Source organism: Rhamphochromis sp. 'chilingali' (genome assembly GCF_963969265.1).
Source record: "Rhamphochromis sp. 'chilingali' genome assembly, chromosome: 5".
In the NCBI taxonomy this organism is placed as follows: Eukaryota; Metazoa; Chordata; class Actinopteri; order Cichliformes; family Cichlidae; genus Rhamphochromis; species Rhamphochromis sp. 'chilingali'.
This window is the reverse complement of record NC_137932.1, coordinates 44,234,153-44,252,875: the sequence shown is the minus strand read 5'-3', so window position 1 is coordinate 44,252,875 and position 18,723 is coordinate 44,234,153. Positions and strand designations below refer to the sequence as shown.

The window sequence follows — 18,723 nt, the reverse complement described above, 5'->3', positions numbered from 1 at the left end:
CCAGCGCAACCATTCCCGCGTGGGCCCAGACCCGCCGTGTTCTCCAGGAGGGAACAAACATCGAAGGCGTTTGGAAAGGGAGGGGGGATGAGTGAGTGCCTATCAGTGTATGTGTGTCCAGAGTTCAGCTGAGACAGTGTCCTTCGCCCTGCCAGCCTAAGTAAACAGTCCTCCAGCCAACCCAGGTGGCCTTGCATGGGATGGGAAGAACAGTCTAAGCACAGTCGTTATCAGGGTGTTGTTGTTCAGCTCCAGACTTGAGCCCACAGCTGGCACTGAAGGGATAGCCGCATTATGATGGTGCTTTTTTCTTCTTTAGTGCGAACAACTCATGAGAATTTCAAGCTGTTTTTAACAGTCCGACACTGATCTCTCACTGGTTTCAATCCCAGTGTCAGCCTTGTGGGGGTTTGAACAGCTGGTTCCGCTTTCTTAATTCTTCGATAAGCCAGGGCCAAGCCAGCTCCGATAAGCCAGAACCCTGTTACCATGGTTCAGAATAGGTAGATATCTTCAGCGTCTTCCATCGACAGTCCCGCCAGACACACAATTCTCCATTGCTGCCACCCGTCCATCGTGTATCTGGCAGGGAAAGTACCTCCAGGAAACTCAGGCTCTCCCGAGCCCAGACTTCTCGTTGAGAAAAGGGTGTCAATAGCATTCAGGGACCAGTTGATTGAATCCATAATTCTCTTTTAGGTTTTAGAGAACAGACTGTGGGCGAGTGTTCAGGGGAAAGTAACACAAAAAACACGAGACTAGATGAGGGCATAAGAGCTAAGCAGGGAAACTAAGGGAGAGGAGGAGAGGAGAAAAGTGCGACCACCTTCGCCGAGAGCCAAGAGAGAACACCTTGTGATTTTATGACATCATGTTATAAGACATTAAATTATTATCAACAACATTATCAGATTCTCTCCATATCATGTGTATTTATGGTTGTAAGTGGCTTACAGTCACATTTATTATTATTAAAGATAAATACGCTCAAGTTCATTCAGAATAAGTTGTTTTTGTATTTATTATATCTAGTATTAAGTCTTAATATCTAATGTGTGTTCAGTCATATCTTCGATATAAAAGTCTTCACTGAGCGTTTGATGATGTCAAATGATCTCAGGTCTCATGACCTGCTGTTGGACAAACTGAGCTTTGACTCTGAATGCTTCACACTTGTCACACTTTTAATTTCAGTTTGTGTCCCTGATGTTTGTCGTCTGCACTGTGGATGTCTGATTTCGTTTTTCAAAGTTTAGCCTGCAGATGTGTTACAGTGTGTGTGTGTGTGTGTGTGTGTGTGTGTGTGTGTGTGTGTGTGTGTGTGTGTGTGTGTGTGTGTGTGTGTGTGTGTGTCTGTGTCAAGAGGTGTCGTCATATGATCAGCTGAGGTTCTCAGTTCAGTTTCGCTCATCTCATCATTGAGCTGCAGACACACATCGGGTGAGTTTTTACTGTTTTTCACTGAATTTTAATCTCATTTATAAACTTTAAATTTAAACAAATTAGTTTTTAAATCTAATCTGAGCTTTGAATGAAGCCTCTGTCGCACACAACATATCACACAGCGCTCACTGAGTTGTCTTTATTTAACTTCATACTGCGGACAGACTTTTATTCTGAAGGCACATAAACAGTAAATTATTTTTTTAGCCTGGCTGACTTTTATTTGGAAAGTCTTTTATTGTAAATATTTTTGCAGATTGAGGTTTAAATTTAGTGAGAGTTTAGTCTGTGGGTGTGGTGACAGACCAGCAGCTGACACTGAACCATGTTCATCTCATATGTTTCAAAGTAAAAGACACTTCAGCAGCTGGACATCCTCAAATCTGATCATTTATAATTGGAGCAAAAATCAAGCTTAATCTTTTTGAAATTGTGAGTTGTGTCAACAAAAAATACATTTTCTTTTATGGGTTTTTTAAAAAAAATTTAATTAAAAAACAAACCAAATACTTATGGAAAAAATAACAATACACATTCAAGAGAAAACTTTAAAGTAGTTATTCTAATTTTTGATTTTTACTTTATTTTGTTTATTATTTTACAGCAGGGGTGCCAGAAGCTTTATAGCTTCTAAAATGATCAGGTCCAAATGATCTGCCTACTTTAAAAAATGCTCAATACATAGTTATACATATATTTAATTAAACAATATATGTCATGTGATCTGCCCATGATACCTTTGTGAGCTGCGGGTGGATCGACAGACTCAGAGGTGTTTGTGGATTTATTATCATTGTTTTTCTAATAATTATATTTTTTCATATCAGTTTGATGATGTTGATGTTCTTTTGCCTCAAAGTATTTCTAAATTTATGTTTAAATATTAAAGACTTACTGTGGCTGGCCAGGCAAAATATTTTACTTCTGATATATTATAGCTTTTTCATAAATATATTGGGGGTTTTCCTGAAAAAATATGTTGCTTTAAAATATTTCCAGCTTCTTGCTTTAATAGGAATTTACTATTTATTTATTAAGATATCTTTTTCAAATTTCTCATTATATTGAATTATAAAACCTTCATTTTGTTTGTCTAAAATGTGTTATCACAAAATCTGGTTCTAAAGATTTGTTAAGTGAAAAGTTTTTTTAATCTGAAAACTTTTGTCTTTTTCATGCTTTTATTATCAAAGTATTATATATGCACTATATTTTTCTAAAATATTTTATTCATTACTTCAAGTATTTCTAGAATATCCTTACATTTTAACAAGTTATACAACTTAAAAAAAAGAAAACCTTGTTACTAAAAGCAGAGGACCAACAACGAAACCCTGAAGAACAACTGCCACCTCATATGACTGTTTGATTGATTGTTTTTTTGATTGATTGAGTGATTCCTTTAGTGTCATGGAGCATAAGCTGGATCTTTCCCGTCTAACGGATGAAGAGGCCAAACATGTTTGGGAAGTGATTCAACGAGATTTCAACCTCCGCAAGAAAGAAGAAGAGAGACTCAGGTACTCGTTCCCACACTCAGAGTTTTCATGTACAAATATCAGAAACATTACTAAAGTTTCAGGGTGTTTTTCAAACTGAAGCTGAAATATCAGCATTAATAATAGCACACAGAAAATTCTTGCTGCAGAAATACAACAAAATAAATAAAAAAAATGCTTTGAAGCTTCTACACATTTTAATGGAAGTTTGAATATTGTTTGTATTCAGTGTTATTAAAAATTGGGCAAAAAACGGGCAAATCAAAAATCAATCAATGTACAAAGAATCAGAGAGTGAATTAAGTCCTTTTTAAAACTGATTAAGCATCAAATATGTTGTCAGGTTAGTGAAACAAAAGTAAACACAGTAAAAACAAACAAACTGAAATGATCTTCAGACATTCCCTCAGTGAATTTTGAGCTGTTTTTGGCATGCTTTCCTCTCAGAGTTGCTATTTTTAAGTCTTGGATCAGGGGACTCCAGGCCTCGAGGGCCAGTGTCCTGCAGGTTTTAGATCTCACCCTGGGTCAACACACCTAAATCAAATGATTAGTTCATTAACAGGCTTCTGGAGAACCCCAAGACATGTTGAGGAGGTCATTTATCAGAATCAGAATCAGAATCAGAATACTTTATTGATCCCTGGGGGAAATTATTTTTTGTTACAGTGCTCCATTTTAAACCAACATTAAGACAAGACAGACAATACGCTAACTAAGAATAGTACAATATATACATATATATACATACATACATACATAAGTCACTTATAAATAAATATTTGGAAAAGAAACATGTGTAGTTGTAGCAGCAAACAGTGTGTTAAGTGGATGCGTTGTACAGGGAGCCACAGGCAGGAATGATTTCCTGTGTCGTTCAGTGGTGCTTTTCGGTAATCTCAGTCTCTCACTGAACGAGCTCCTGTGACTGACCAACATGTCATGGAGTGGGTGGGAGGTGTTATCCAACATTGTCTTTATCTTGGACAGCATCCGCCTCTCCGACACCACCTTGAGGGAGTCCAGCTCCATCCCCACAACATTGCTGGCCTTACGGATCAGTTTATTAAGTCTGTTGGCATCTGCGACCCTCAGCCTGCTCCCCCAGCATGCAACAGCATAGAGGATCGCACTGGCCACCACAGACTCATAGAAAATCCTCAGCATTTTCTGGCAGATGTTGAAGGACCTCAGTCGCCTCAAAAAATAGAGACGACTCTGGCCCTTCCTGTAAAGTGCTGTGGTGTTTTTAGCCCAGTCCAGTTTATTGTCAATGTGTACTCCAAGGTATTTATAGTCCTCCACAATGTCAACACTGACCCCCTGGATTGAAACAGGGGTCAAGTGTTTCCTGGTCTTCCTGAAGTCCACGATCAGTTCCTTGGTCTTTGCCACGTTGAGCTGCAGATGATTCTGCTCACACCACGTGACAAAGGAGTCGACCACAGCCCGGTACTCTGTCTCATCATCCCTGCTGATGCATCCAACCACCGCAGAGTCATCAGAAAACTTCTGAAGATGGCAGGTCTCTGTGCAGTGGCTGAAGTCTGTGGTGTAGAGGGTGAAGAGGAAGGGGGAGAGGACAGTCCCCTGTGGTGCCCCTGTGTTGCTAATCACCTTGTCAGACACACACTGTGGGAGACGTACATATTGTGGTCTTCCTGTCAGGTAATCAACAATCCAGGACACCAGAGAAGCATCCACCTGCATCGCTGCTAACTTATCACCCAGGAGGGTCGGCCTGATGGTGTTGAAAGCACTGGAAAAGTCAAAAAACATGACCCTCACAGTGCTCGCCGGCTGGTCCAGATGGGTGTAGACACGATTGAGCAGGTAGATGATGGCGTCCTCTGTTCCGAGACGAGGCTGATAAGCGAACTGAAGGGGATCCAGATGTGGTCTTACTATGGGTCGCAGCTGGTCCAGGATGAGCCTTTCCAGGGTCTTCATGATGTGGGAGGTCAGTGCCACGGGCCTGTAATCCTGGGGGCCACTGGGACGTGGCGTCTTTGGTACAGGGACGAGGCATGATGTCTTCCACATCACCGGGACCCTCTGCAGACTCAGACTCAGCATAAACAGTTTATGAAAGACTCCACACAGCTGGGGGGCACAGGTCTTGAGGACAAGGGGACTCACTCCGTCTGGTCCAGCAGACTTGCCTGAGTGAAGTCTCCTCATTTGCATCTCAACCTGGTATTGAGTGAAGGTGATGGGTGGGGGAGGGGTGTCAGGAATCTCACAGGAGGCAACATGTGAAGAGAGAGGCTGGCACAGTGGTGTGGCTCTGGATTCCAGGCTGACTGCAGGTGAGGTTGTGGGGGTGGGAGCAGACACTGTGGTGTCGAATCTATTGAAAAACAGATTCAACTCGTTGGCTCTATTCTCACCTCCCTCAGCTCCCCTGCTGTTGGTTGGCCTGAATCCAGTGATGGTCTTCATGCCCCTCCACACCTCTCTCATGCTGTTCTGCTGGAGTTTCCACTCCAGCTTCCTCCTGTAATTGTCCTTAGCCTCTCTGATCTTGTCCTTTAGTAACACCTGGACCTTCCTCACCTCCTCTTTGTTGCCCCCTCTGAAAGCCCTCTTCTTGTTGTTGAGGAGGGCTTTGATGTCCTTAGTCACCCACGGCTTGTTATTTGGGTAACAAATAAATTTAGCTATTTAAATCAGCTGTGTTGGATCAAGGACACATCTAAAACCTGCAGGACACCGGCCCTCGAGGCCTGGAGTCCACTACCTGTATCTTAGATAAACCCCAGACTTTCCCAGACTTTCTCTCTGTGACTCTGAAGCTAAACTTTGTGTGAGTCCTGGAGTTTGAACTGTTTTCGTTCATGTGAAGTTTGCAGGAATTCCAGCGTGAAAGACGTTGTTGTTGTTGCACTCGATCACGCCCCGGTCACACGGAGTTGCCTCACAAAGACGCTCTGTGTCTCCTCCAAACACTCCAACTCTCATCAGCCCCCGGGGGGAGGGAGCAGCCTCACAGGGACTCATGACTGGAGAGAAATCATCAGGAACATGTTGTCATCTTCATCCTTTAACAAGCATACAAAACAAACCGAGAAATCAATAAAAACTGATCAGAATTCAACATTTAAAACTATGAAAGAAGCCAAAATGAAATCTGTAAGAAGACTTTTTTTATACTGTGGACTGATAAACTGGACAGGTGAGGAGTTCAGACTCTTGGGAGGGATTTGGACTAGAGTTCAAAAGGAGCACACTGCCAGCTCCTACCAGGAGGAGCAGGCCTGATGTAAATCCGGGACAGCAGGAGAGATTAGATCCTTGGGCTGGCCTGGGAAGGCCTCTGTGTTACTCCAGATAAGCTAGTGGTTGGTGGTTGCAGAGAGGGAGGTCTCTCTCCATTCCTGTCCCTGTGACCCATTGCCAGATAAACAGATCTGACTTGCAGTTGTGGTCGTCACATACTCTGAAGGTTTTTGTGGCTCAGCCCCTCCATGGTTCTCAGTCTGAGGCTGGTGGGCCTCCATGTGGACATTACTAAAGGGATGGATCACAAGAAGCAGGGAGAACACACGATTCATTCAGAGCCAATTATTGAGGGGCTGTGGGTGAGTCACAGATTGGTCATTTATCTTCTTTATGACTGCTGTTCCCTCTCTTCTCTGTGAAAATGTAAAGAACCGAAGTCTCACGTTGTTTTTTTTATCAGTTTAATAATTAATACCTTCATCCAACAGTCCATGGTAGCTCCATCTCCAGAGGGAATCAGCTCCTTGGTTCTGGTTCGTCTTCCTTTGTTTTTTATTCTACCTGTCAGCGAGGTTCAAGGTTTCTATAAGATCACCTGGAGTGGAATTTGAGTTGTTGTTTGCACCTTGTGATCTGGACCTTTGGATATTTGGCATCAGCCGACCTTTCCCGTTTTTGTGGAGCATGCTGCTGAGGTTTGATCCTTTGGTGCTTTACTCTGATCACGAGCCTGATTGAATAAAGATAGGCACAAACCAAACATAGCCAAACATCTCAAACACAGATTTACCTACTCTTTGTCCTGGAAAGCAAATCCATCACCACACTGTTCTTGAGAAACGAAATGTCAATGCCTTTGTTTCTAGTGTTTGATCTTCCAGATCTTCATCATCAGGTCTTCCTTCAGATCCTCAAAATTCCTCAAGAAGTTCTCTGTTATGGTTTTAGTTGTTTGTGCATTCCTTGGATTGGTCAGAGTGTTCTAATTTTATGAAATCTATGTTCATTTGTTATATTTGTTTAGGGAGCTGGAGCTATTTTTGGTGAAGTTTCCAAACCTCAAGGTCTCTACTCCATGATAAACTCGGGGACTATCTTTTCATGTCTTTTGCAGTGAGCTGAAGAATAAGATTGAGAAGGAGGACTCAAAACAAGAACTGCTGGGCTCTCAGAGCAACTTGTCCGACTCGCTTTGTATCCGCTGCCTGCAGCCCTTCAAGTTCCTGGTGAACAGCAAACGCCAGTGTCTGGACTGTCGCATGTACACCTGCAAGTCCTGCAGCCGCTACAACAAGAAGGAGCACGGCTGGGTGTGCGACAACTGCCGCATGAACAGGTGAGCCTCCGGCAGCGGAGAGCACTGCGTCAGCGTAAGCTCAGAGTTATTTGGTGGTCATGGTAGTTTCTTTTATGGTAGATGTTTATCATATTCTCTATATTCTGCACTTGTGTTGTTCAGGGTGCTCAAGATCGGGACTCTGGGCTGGTACCATGACAACGTGAGAAACCGTTTCAAACGCTTTGGTAGTGCCAAAGTGATGAGGTCATTGTACAAGAGGCTGAACGGAGAAGGTGAGTTTGCCTTATGTTAAAGAATTCAGAGATAATGAATCAACTGTGAGCTTTTTAGGGTTTTATTGAAGTTACACGCTAACAGACAACTTGTGTTGGTGCTTCAGGTGGGCGTGATGATGACACGCAGAGTATGCCGGATGTCCACAGTCGTGAGTTTCTTAAATGTTTTACTATTAATAGATTTTAATTGGAAATTTTCTTCCCATTTACCATGCTATTTATATGTTACTGTCAAATGTTCCTGGTAATTAGGGTTAGGGGTTAGTATGTAATGTAAATATGTAAGAAAAATTGTGTATGTTTCTTTTCCGTGTCCTGTGTACTGTTTGTTTGTATATTTGTCTTTTTGGCTGCTGTTACAACCAAATTTCCCCTTGTGGGACAATTAAAGGATTATTCTATTCTATTCTATTCTAATTATGGGCAAAGGTTCAAATTAATCATGTAAAGGTAACAGCTGCTGGTCCAAAGCTAAGACTCACCAAACGTCACCGGGACTTAGCCAATCAAAAGAACATACGCTCAAAGGCTTAGAGTAGAGAGTAGAGTACCAGAAAGTACAACGACTACCAGAAAATTAGAGGTCATCCAGGTCTTTAAGACATTCCTGCAGTTTAACAACCGTATTTTCCGCACTATAAGGGGCACTTAAAATCGTTTATTTTCTCAACAATCAACAGTGTGCCTTATAATCCGGTGCACCTTATATATGAATTCTGGTTGTGCTTACTGACCTCAAACCCATTTTATGTGGTACACAGCACTCAAAAATCTGTCAAAAGTGTTTTAATGGCGATCGTGGCTCAAGAGTTGGGAGTTCGCCTTGTAATCGGAAGGTTGCCAGTTGGAGCCCCGGCTCGGACAGTCTCGGTCGTTGTGTCCTTGGGGACACTACACCTGTTGCCTACTGGTGGTAGTCAGAGGGCCCGGTGGCGCCAGTGTCCGGCAGCCTCGCCGGGTGGATGACTGCTTGTGTAAAGCGCTTTGGGGTCCTTAGGGACTAGTAAAGCGCTATACAAATACAGGCCATTTTAGTATGACTTTGGTAAGCTACGAAGCCACACCGCTTGATGTATTACAGCTACAGTAGTCAGGAGCCTCACGGGGTAATCTGGGTCCAAAACTACAGTAATTGGTGTGTGTTATCTGGCTTATAGATAATGTTGTGTGTGATCTGCATAGCAGTGAAAATACATGTCTATTCACACGTACAGTGGGATGCAAAAGTTTAGGCAAACTTGTTAATAGTCATTATTTTCCTGTATAAATCGTTGGTTGTTACAATAAAAAAAATGTCTGTTAAACATATCATATAGGAGACACACACAGTGATATTTGAGAAGTGAGATTAAGTTTATTGGATTTACAGAAAGTGTGCAATAATCGTTTAAACAAAATCAGGCAGGTGCATAAATTTGGGCACTGTTGTCATTTTATTGATTCCAAAACCTGTAGAACTAATTATTGTAACTGAAATTGGCTCGGTAAGCTCAGTGACCCCTGACCTACATACACAGGTGAATCCAATAATGAGAAAGAGTATTTAAGGGGGTCAATTATAAGTTTCCCTCATCTTTCAATTTTCTCTGAAGAGTAGCAACATGGGGGTCTCAAAACAACTCACAAATGACCGGAAGACAAAGATTGTTCACCATCATGGTTTAGGGGAAGGATACAGAAAGCTGCCTCAGAGATTTAAGCTGTCTGTCTCCACAGTTAGGAACATATTGAGACAATGGAAGACCACAGGCTCAGTTCAAATTAAGGCTCAAAGTGGCAGACCAAAAAAAATCTCGGATAGACAGAAGCAACGGTGAGAACAGTCAGAGTCGACCCACAGACCTGCACCAAAGACCTGCAACATCATCTTGCAGCAGATGGAGTCACTGTGCATCGTTCAACCATTCGGCACACTTTACACAAGGAGATGCTGTATGTGAGAGTGATGCAGAGGAAGCCTTTTCTCCGCCCAAAGCACAAACAGAGCCGCTTGAAGTTTGCTAAAGCACATTTGGACAAGCCAGCTTCATTCTGGAATAAGGTGCTGTGGACTGATGAAACTAAAACTGAGTTATTTGGGCATAACAAAGGCCGTTATGCATGGAGGAAAAAGAGCACAGCATTCCCAGAAAAACACCTGCTGCCTACAGCAACATATGGTGGTGGTTCCATCATGCTGTGGGGCTGTGTGGCCAGTGCAGGGCCTGGGAATCTTGTCAAAGTTGAGGGACACATGGATTCCACTCACTATCAGCAGATTCTGAAGACCAATGTCCAGGAATCAGTGACAAAGCTGAAGCTGCGCCGGGGCTGGATCTTTCAACGAGACAACGAAACACTGCTCAAAATCCACTAAGGCATTCATGCAGAGGAACAAGTACAACGTTCTGGAACGGCCATCTCAGTCCAGACCTGAATATTATTGAAAATCTGTGGTGTGAGTTATAGAGAGCTGTCCATGCTCGGAAGCCATCAAACCTGAATGAACTAGAGAAAAGAGGAATGGTCCAAAATACCTTCAACCACAATCCAGACTCTGATTGTTGGACAACATCTTCCACCCCATGCATGAGACTCTGACAGCACTGAGCAGCTCCTTCACTGGCTGCAGCATCCACGATGTGGAACGGAGAGATTTCACAGGTCTTTCCTCCCCACTGCTGTCAGACTCCACAACAAAGACTTCAACTGATTAAACACATCCACACATGTGCAATAGCAATAACACTAAGTACAATACTCTTTCTGGCATCGTTGTATTATACTCATATTGTATATAGCATTTGTATTCTATTTTATTCGATTGTATATAGTATTTTATTTTAATTTATTTTCTTCTATTCTATTGTGTACAGTATCTTATGAATATATTATTCCAGTGTTTTTTTCTTCTAATTTTTCTATGCAACTTTGCACTGTCCACTGCTGTAACAAAACAAATTTCCCACGCGTGGGACTAATAAAGGTTATCTTATCTTATGTTATTGGAACCTGCAGGAAGCGTTTAGAGGCTGTAATTTCTGCAAAAGGTGGATCTACTAAATATTGATTTCATTTCTTTTTTTGTGGTGCCCAAACTTATGCACCTGCCTGGTTTTGTTTAAACAATTATTGCACACTTTCTGTAAATCCAATAAACTTCATTTCACTTCTCAAATATCACTGTGTGTGTCTCCTATATGATATGTTTAACTGACATTTTTATTGTAACAACCAACGATTTATACAGGAAAATAATGACTATTAACAAGGTTGCCCAAACTTTTGCATCCCACTGTATACTGTGAATAGATTTGCTCCTAGTAAAGAACCTTGTGGAACTCCATAGTTAACCATGTGGTATACATACAAATGTGTACACATTAATAATGATTTGCTTTTTTATAAAGCACTGTTCAAAATTAGCTGTGGAATCAAATGGTTCAAAAGGAGCATCATCTAAAACTAAAACTGGACAGAATAATGACAAAACATGTTGCATTTTCAGACGCGTATAATGGCAATGAGGATGATCAAGGAGAATTCGAGGGTCAGCGCTACAAAGTGGTAATAAACATAAAAGTGATAAAGATGTGATTCTACATCTGTTTTATGAAATAATCCACATTCAGGCGTAACGTGATGTGTTTTCAGATGAGGAAGAACAAACGTCTGCTGTCTGTTCATCCTATGGACTTTGACAATGAGGATTATCTGCCTCACTCACGGCGTCCGTCTGTACAGGTAAGTCAAAGTTATGAAAAGCAAACATACAAAAGAGATCTAAAACCATGTGTGTAACTTTGGATTCACAGCAGCAGCAGGATGATCGGTACTATAGGAATGACGTGGACTACGACCATTACAGCCACAGAGGAAACCGCAGGAAGAGCCTGGACCGATATGCCATGAGACCTGGTCAGTATACCAGCATACCAGTCTTCCAGCAACATGATGCAGGTCCCAAAATACACAACCAATTTCACATGTCCAACAAAATAAACTGTTTAAACCACTGTGGTCTATATGGGGGTTACTGGGGCCCACAGAATCTGTCCACCATGATTTACCTTCCCACAGAAAACTTCTGGGAGTAACCCTATGGAAATGCGGGAATTAATGGAAATGCTGTTTGTCCTGTAGCTGTTTTCACTGGGGCTCCACCTGCTGTCTGTTGGAGGAATCACAGCTTTTGTTTCACAGATTTATCACATCAAACAGATGCCTTCAAAACAAGCCTGTGAGACTGGATAACTAATTGCAAATTTTACTTATTATCAGGTTTAGAAAAAATTTCTACTTTGGATGTCCGACATGCTGCTTTTTATTTCCAACATGTACATTTACCTGAATGTTTTTACCTACCTGTCCATCTTTGTAGATCTGCATCCACCTGGGTGTTTTTGTGTGTCCATGTTTACCTGTGTTTGTTATCAGATGACAACGGAGAGAATCGGATGGTCCGGACTCGCTCTCTGTCCAAGATTACCTCGTCGGTGGCTCGGCAGCAGTACATTGACACATCAGACGAGGAGGAGTACCAGAGGTACCCGCAGATGTACCAACAACCACCCCACCGCCGAAGGGGCAGTAGAACCTCCTCCCAGGAGAACCTGGGACAAGCCCCGCCGGTAAGGACAATCAACCAGTCACTTTAAGTTAAATTTTGGTGGCATAAACATTGGATTTTCTTCTCTTGATTCTTGGAAAACCTGTTTTAATTCTATGTTTTGCCTTTTTTTCTTCTTCATGGTATTTTGTACAAAAAGTTTCAGTCCGTATAATCTCAGCCATAAAGAACCAGGAGATATTGTTAACTGACACGGAGTCTTTTTGTCATACAAAATCATCTCCTTGGTGTTCATGTTGATTTTACATTGCAGATAAATGAACTGAGCAAACGAATGTTGGCCATCGAGAGTCTGCTGAGCCGCCTGGAGGAAAAGATTACACCTGGTGTAAACGAGGTGAGATGCGATGATGATGTGGGATAATGTGAGATCATTTCCTGAAACCAGTCGGTACAAACATTCTGTAACTTTGTTTTACAGCAGGCATCAAATCCATCAGCTCAGAATGAGGAGGAGAAACTGAGAAGGAAGCTTAGTGAGCTGGCGGGGAACCTGAGCGATAAGGGCCCGTCATCGGACGACGAAGCTGGGAAGAAGTCCTTTTCTGTGGGTAAAGGTTTGGCCGGACTGAAGGGTGGCCCAGCAATCGCTCTGAACTCCCGGAAGAACAAAGAACTGAGCTCATCCAGTGATGAGATGCCCACTGAGGCTCAAAAGGTAGGAAGACTGATTCAGTCCACTGTTTACAGAATTAATTGAATTCCAACCCATAAATCCAGAGAATGGGAACCTGGAGGTTTCTCAGACCACCAGTGGATCCGATGTTATAAAAAGCTTACTTTTGGATCAGTGCACAATCATTTAATGGCGAATTCGTTTTTAACATTGTTTTCAAAGAACAAAATAAAGTCTAAAAGGTTTTTTAACTCTTTATTTTGTCCGATGTCTCATAAACATCCAGGTTCCCACGTGTGATACATTCAGTGCTTCTACAGCATGGCTTGGCTTCTCCCCAAAAACGCTTTTTTACTCCATCTATAACGGGTCTGAACACCATGTTTCTTGTTCATTCTCATGTTTTTGTCCTCATCCACTCCTGAAAATACTGAACGTTTCTCTAAACTTCTCATTGGTTTTCTTATTCCATCTGTGACAAAAAAATAATAATGAGAAATGAGGTGTGGTTCCTGTCCTAGTAAATCCACATCTACAGACTAGATGTCCAGTGACCTCCTGATGGAGGAGAACTCTTTCTGATGCATCACGGACTAGTCCTCACTAACCTGCTGCCTCCTGCATTGACTAACAGCCGTCTGTTAGGTTACTGTTACTGTGAAGCTCAGCAGCTACCTGCCTGGACCACATGACCCCTCACCTGTACAGGTGTTCACCTAAAAACTAAACCTCTGCTCAGTCATGTGACACCAAACAGAAGGAGAAATCTGTAAAAGCACTGAGTGTTGGGAAACCTCTTCGTCTGCCTCTGAATCATAGCTGGGGAATCAGCAGCATAGTTTTTAACACTGTAGTCAGGTCTGTCTGAAACACATGCCACCATTTTAGGAACAAAAGGTGTGCACCACATTTAAAAGTAGAAAGTTTTTTTTATGTGCAGAGTCCTTTTTAATCGCAACATGACCTCCCAGAGACACAAGTCAGACACAAGAAATGCTGTGGTGCTGTGGGGCATCCAGCCCGGTAGCTGCTGCAGGATGGGATGTTGTTTTCCAGCTGCTAACATCTGTCCCTCTACATGGCTTTCAGAGATCGACTGCCGCCGCCCTCTGTGACCTCACCACTGAGGTCCTGAGAACCATTAATGCCACAGAAAACGCTATGGTCGAGTACGGCCTCTCAGAGCCGATCGACAGGTCCCACTTAGTAGGCACTGACGTAAAGCAGGCCGATGATGCGTTCAGGGAACTTGAGGAAAATGTAAGCCTCCAACATGAACTGCACACCTCATTGTCCCTGAAACCCAACCCTCTACCTCGTCCGAAGCATGACGGAAATGTCTGGACTGGCTTTAACCTTCCCGGCTGTTGTGTGTCCGTCCATCAGCGACAGGGCTGGTGTCGGTCAAACACACTGGGTCCAGTCTCAGTCCAGTTTGAGTCCAGTTACAGCAGTTCTAGATTTAGGAAAAGGTTACGTGATCATTTGAAACATGCCCCAGAACAGTTGGTAAAACCAGGTCGATGCTCATTATTGTTCAATAGCCTTAAAGCTATCAGTAAAAATGACCCGTTAGGAGAATGTGTACAATATAAGGGATTTGTTCTAGTTTCATCATCAGGTCATAATGTCATGACTGAACTCTACATCCTCTGATGAGACCAGGTCTTCTCCTGTTACCTGTTCAGTGATTGAGTCAGTCAGAGAACCAGTGTGTTTCACTGATGCTCAGGCCTGTCTTCATCATCATCACCATCATTCTCAGTGGTCTGGAGGCGTGTCAGCTGACCCAGGGGTCTGTCCTGTTACCTGTTTAGGTGTACATCACGGCCGGTCAGTCCTACGAGCTGGAGTCGAAGCTGCGGCGGCTCGAGCAGAGTGCCAAGAATCAGTTTGGAGGGGCGACGGACTCGGAACTGTCTGAGCTTGAGGACGTGGTGGCACTGACCGCCGCCAGAGTCCAGAGTGCTGAGAGCGAGGTGGGTCAATGGCTCTGGATGGACATGGTCATGTTTACGCGGTGTCTAGGAACAAAATGGCTGATGCTGGAATAAACACAAATTTCTTACAGGAAGCTTTTCAAGTCTTCCTGTTTTTAATAAGCAAACTCAACAGTTTCCCTTCATGTTTGTTCCATCTGCAGGTCTCTGATATTGAGAGTAAAATCGCTGCTCTGAGCGCCGCCGGATCCAAGAAGAAGGTCAGTGTGTGAGGAAATGATGTCAAGGTTACATTAACGTGTGCTCACTCACAGGAACAAATAAAAAAGTTATCGGGCTTCAGCTGTTAGACGGTCATCACTTTTCTAGTGTAACCTTTTTGAAGGGAAACTCAGAGCATAGACTGGACTGAGTTACTGAAGAGAAATAATGGCACTGGATATCGGTACCCATCCCTAATTTTAACATGGGAGTATATGAGGACTGAGTCACTGCTGGAACCTCTAGTGGACACCAGAGGAACTGCAGGTTTTGGTTTTCAGAGGTAGACGGTTGACTGGATGCCATGTTAGCTGCGTGGAAACAGTTTCTTTCTAACATCACTCAGGACTAAGTTAAAAACTTCCATGTTTCTTTGCAGGTTTCAGGAACTCAGAGAAAAAAGTCGACTCAGGATTTTCAGAGTAAGAAACACACTCACGTTGCTTTCTGCACGTTTAAAGTGAAGAAGCTGAAACATGTTACAGTCACGTTCCAGGCCATGACATTACAAAGTTGTGATGCGTGTTCGTTAACAGCGAAGAACCGTGTTAATGAGCATTTCTTGTTTCAGAAGCTAACGGCACTCAGTGGAAATCCAGCAACATGTTCTGAAGCAGAAACAGACCTTCAGCAGCTGCTGCTTGCTCCTCTTCGTCATGAAGCCTTCATCATAGAGCAACTCAAAGAGCAACTTTTATCTGTAACTGCTGCTGCTTATGTGTTAGAAACATAACCCATGATTACAGCTGGTAGATTTAGACAAAATATGAGAAAACGTGAAAAAGTACGTACCAAACTAAATGAGTATTCAAATGTACAGTCATTACAATATTTTTTGAAGCTCAGAGGCAGCTGGAGAGAATTACATGGGAATGAAGTAACATGAAAATGTTTAAAAATGTATAAATCCAAAATATTTCGTTTTAACACTGACAAAGTTTCGGCTTGTCTCAGCAACGCAAAGCCCCCAGCATCCGACATCAGCATGGAGGAGAGGAAGGCACTCACATCACTTAGTGATGACAACAAAATCATCATCCTTCCGGCAGACAAGGGCAGGTGCACAGTATTGCTAAACCAGAAAGACTGTCATGAGAAAATTTTGTTACTACTCAGTGACAAAAATACTTATGAGCCCCTGAAACGAGGCCCATGAAGTGGACTGTCTGTCTGAAGCAGTTAGAACAAGACGATGCTATGGACTTGATCTCATACCACAGGCTGTACCCAGGGTAATCAACACCAAGTCTGTATGGTTTACCGAAGATACATGAACAGGATGCACCTTTAAGACCGATTGTCTGTATGATCAACTCGGTCACCTATAACAACCCAAAGTTTCTGACTTCGATCCTCAACCCGCTGGTAGGCAGCTCTGAACACCACATCCAGAACACCTTGGAGTTTGTTGAGAAGGTGAGAGATGTCATTATGGAGGCAGATGAAACCATGGTCTCGTACGATGTTACATCTCTTTTCACTTGCATCCCAGTCACGGAAGCGTTGGAGGTAGTAAGAGATTACAGGATGACACCAACCTTAGCAACAGGACCACTCTCAGCATCAGGGATCATATTTTCCACATATTTCACATACAAGGGTCAGTGTGCCATGGGTTCCCCAGTTTCACCCGCTGTGGCCAATTTGTACATGGAAGAAGTGGAAAAGAGGGCTTTGCTATCCTACCCTGGAACACCACCAAGTCATTGGTTCAGGCATGTGGATGACACCTGGGTGAAAATCAAATTTCAGGACGTACCACAATTCAGGTATCACATTAACTCGGTGGACCGACACATCAAATTCACCAGGGAGGATATGAAAAGTGGCAGGTTAGCCTTCTTAGACTGTGACATTTCCATCAGTAATGGGGGACATCTAAAAGCTAAAGTGTACCGGAAACCTACGCGTAGGGATCAGTATGGCGCGATATGGCAGCCTCGCTTCTGTCAGTCTGCCCCAGGGCAGCTGTAGCTACAACTGTAGCTGCCTCCACCAGTGTGTGAATGTGAGAGTGAATGAATAGTGGCATTGTAAAGCGCTTTGGGTGCCTTGAAAAGCGCTATATAAATCCAATCCATTATCTAAGGTTTGACTCTCATCATCCACTGGAGCACAAACTGGGTGTCATCAGGACGCTACAACACAGAGCGAACACCATCCCCACAGACACAGCAGTCAGGGAAGCAGAAGAACATCACATCAAGAAGGCGCTGAGTAGATGTGGTTATCCTAGCTGGACATTTGTCAAAGCTGGGACGGCACCGAAAGAAAGCTCCAGCCAATCCAGGAGAGAAGGGCAATCAGTGCCTAAGCAAAAACCTGTAGTGATCCCGTACGTGTCAGGAGTATCAGAACAACTGAGACACTTTTTTTCTAAACACCGGGTCTCTGTGGCTTTTAAACCCCAAAACATGCTGCACCAAAAATTGGTCCACCCCAACGATCGGTCCTCCAACTCAAACAGAGTAACATAGTGTACGCTGTTAAGTGCCAGGAGGATTGCCAGGACTTATACATCGTGGAAACCAGACACCCTCTGGCGAAGCGGATGGCACAACACTGAAGAGCCACCTAGTCAGGGCAAGACTCTGCAGTCTAGTCACACCTACAGGCCAGTGGACACTCTTTCAATGATGAGGATGTACAGATCCTGGACAGGGAGGAACGCTGGTTTGAGGGCGGAGTCAAGGAGGCCATTTACATGAAAAGGGAAAGACCATCTCTGAATTGAGGAGGGGCCTAAGGGTCACCATCTTACAATGCTGTGATTGCAGCCATTCCCCAATTCTCTGTGAATGGTACTAATGGCCATTGATCAGTGGGCTTTGATCAATGCTCATGAGTATTTGCATATTAATGATCAAGGAACTGACTTCCCAGCCCATTGTTCCTTCAGTGGGCTGGTTTCAGTCATTATGCAAATGTCCTGTTTATAAGATTGAAACCTGCAGTCAGCTGAGACTGAAGAAGTCACTTGGATGAAACATTTCTCCCACTGAAAAAGTCCAGATGAACAGAATCAACTTTTGGTGACTGACAGAAGACAGATATAAAAACTTTATTTCAAAATAAAATCTATTAACTTTAAAACCATTTCTAAACTTAATCTCCTCTGACGCAATTTGATTGGCTCAGACAGACAATTCACTTTTTACTTTTATGTTTAATTCTGGCACCACTGAGCTTCTATAGACTTTGGTCAGCTGTTTATTAAACTTGTGTTTGTATCACTGCTGATACGATCAATAAATTTTAAAATCAAACCCTGTTCTTATTTGATCCATGTATTGATTTTATGGATGAATGGTACTGATCATCAGAACTGATCACATTTAGAGTTTAACATATTTAGTTTCTTTGATTATTGATAACATTGATCTGCATTTGCCTTTGTGATCCATAAAACATCAAATCAATTCTGCATTTTTAACTTATTTCATATATTCATGAGAAAATTACAGGATTCTTTACCATCAGTGTGTTCAGCCTTGAGATTACTGAAGCAGTCCATCCTCTGACCAGCAGGGGGCGATAATTCCTGCAAAGGAGGGTGGA

The 18,723-nt window shown here is 42.9% G+C and overlaps 1 protein-coding gene across 2 annotated transcripts; it reads left to right on the top strand.

Annotated features, from left to right (window-relative positions):
• Positions 1-1,373: 1,373 nt before the first annotated feature.
• On the top strand, positions 1,374-18,426 carry mlpha (melanophilin a). 2 transcript variants are annotated; one of them, XM_080882292.1, is made up of 15 exons: positions 1,374-1,440; positions 2,838-2,963; positions 7,279-7,500; positions 7,624-7,736; positions 7,844-7,888; positions 11,227-11,285; positions 11,373-11,462; positions 11,534-11,636; positions 12,156-12,349; positions 12,602-12,685; positions 12,770-13,006; positions 14,782-14,943; positions 15,108-15,164; positions 15,545-15,587; positions 15,737-18,426. In XM_080882292.1, exons 2-15 carry the CDS (start codon positions 2,854-2,856, stop codon positions 15,775-15,777), a joined length of 1,560 nt encoding a protein of 519 aa, XP_080738418.1. In that variant the 5' UTR covers positions 1,374-1,440; positions 2,838-2,853; the 3' UTR covers positions 15,778-18,426. The 2 variants fall into 2 exon arrangements, with proteins under 2 accessions (XP_080738418.1, XP_080738417.1); XM_080882291.1 differs by lacking the exons at positions 14,782-14,943; positions 15,108-15,164; positions 15,545-15,587; positions 15,737-18,426 and adding an exon at positions 14,054-14,738.
• The last annotated feature ends 297 nt before the right edge of the window (positions 18,427-18,723 follow it).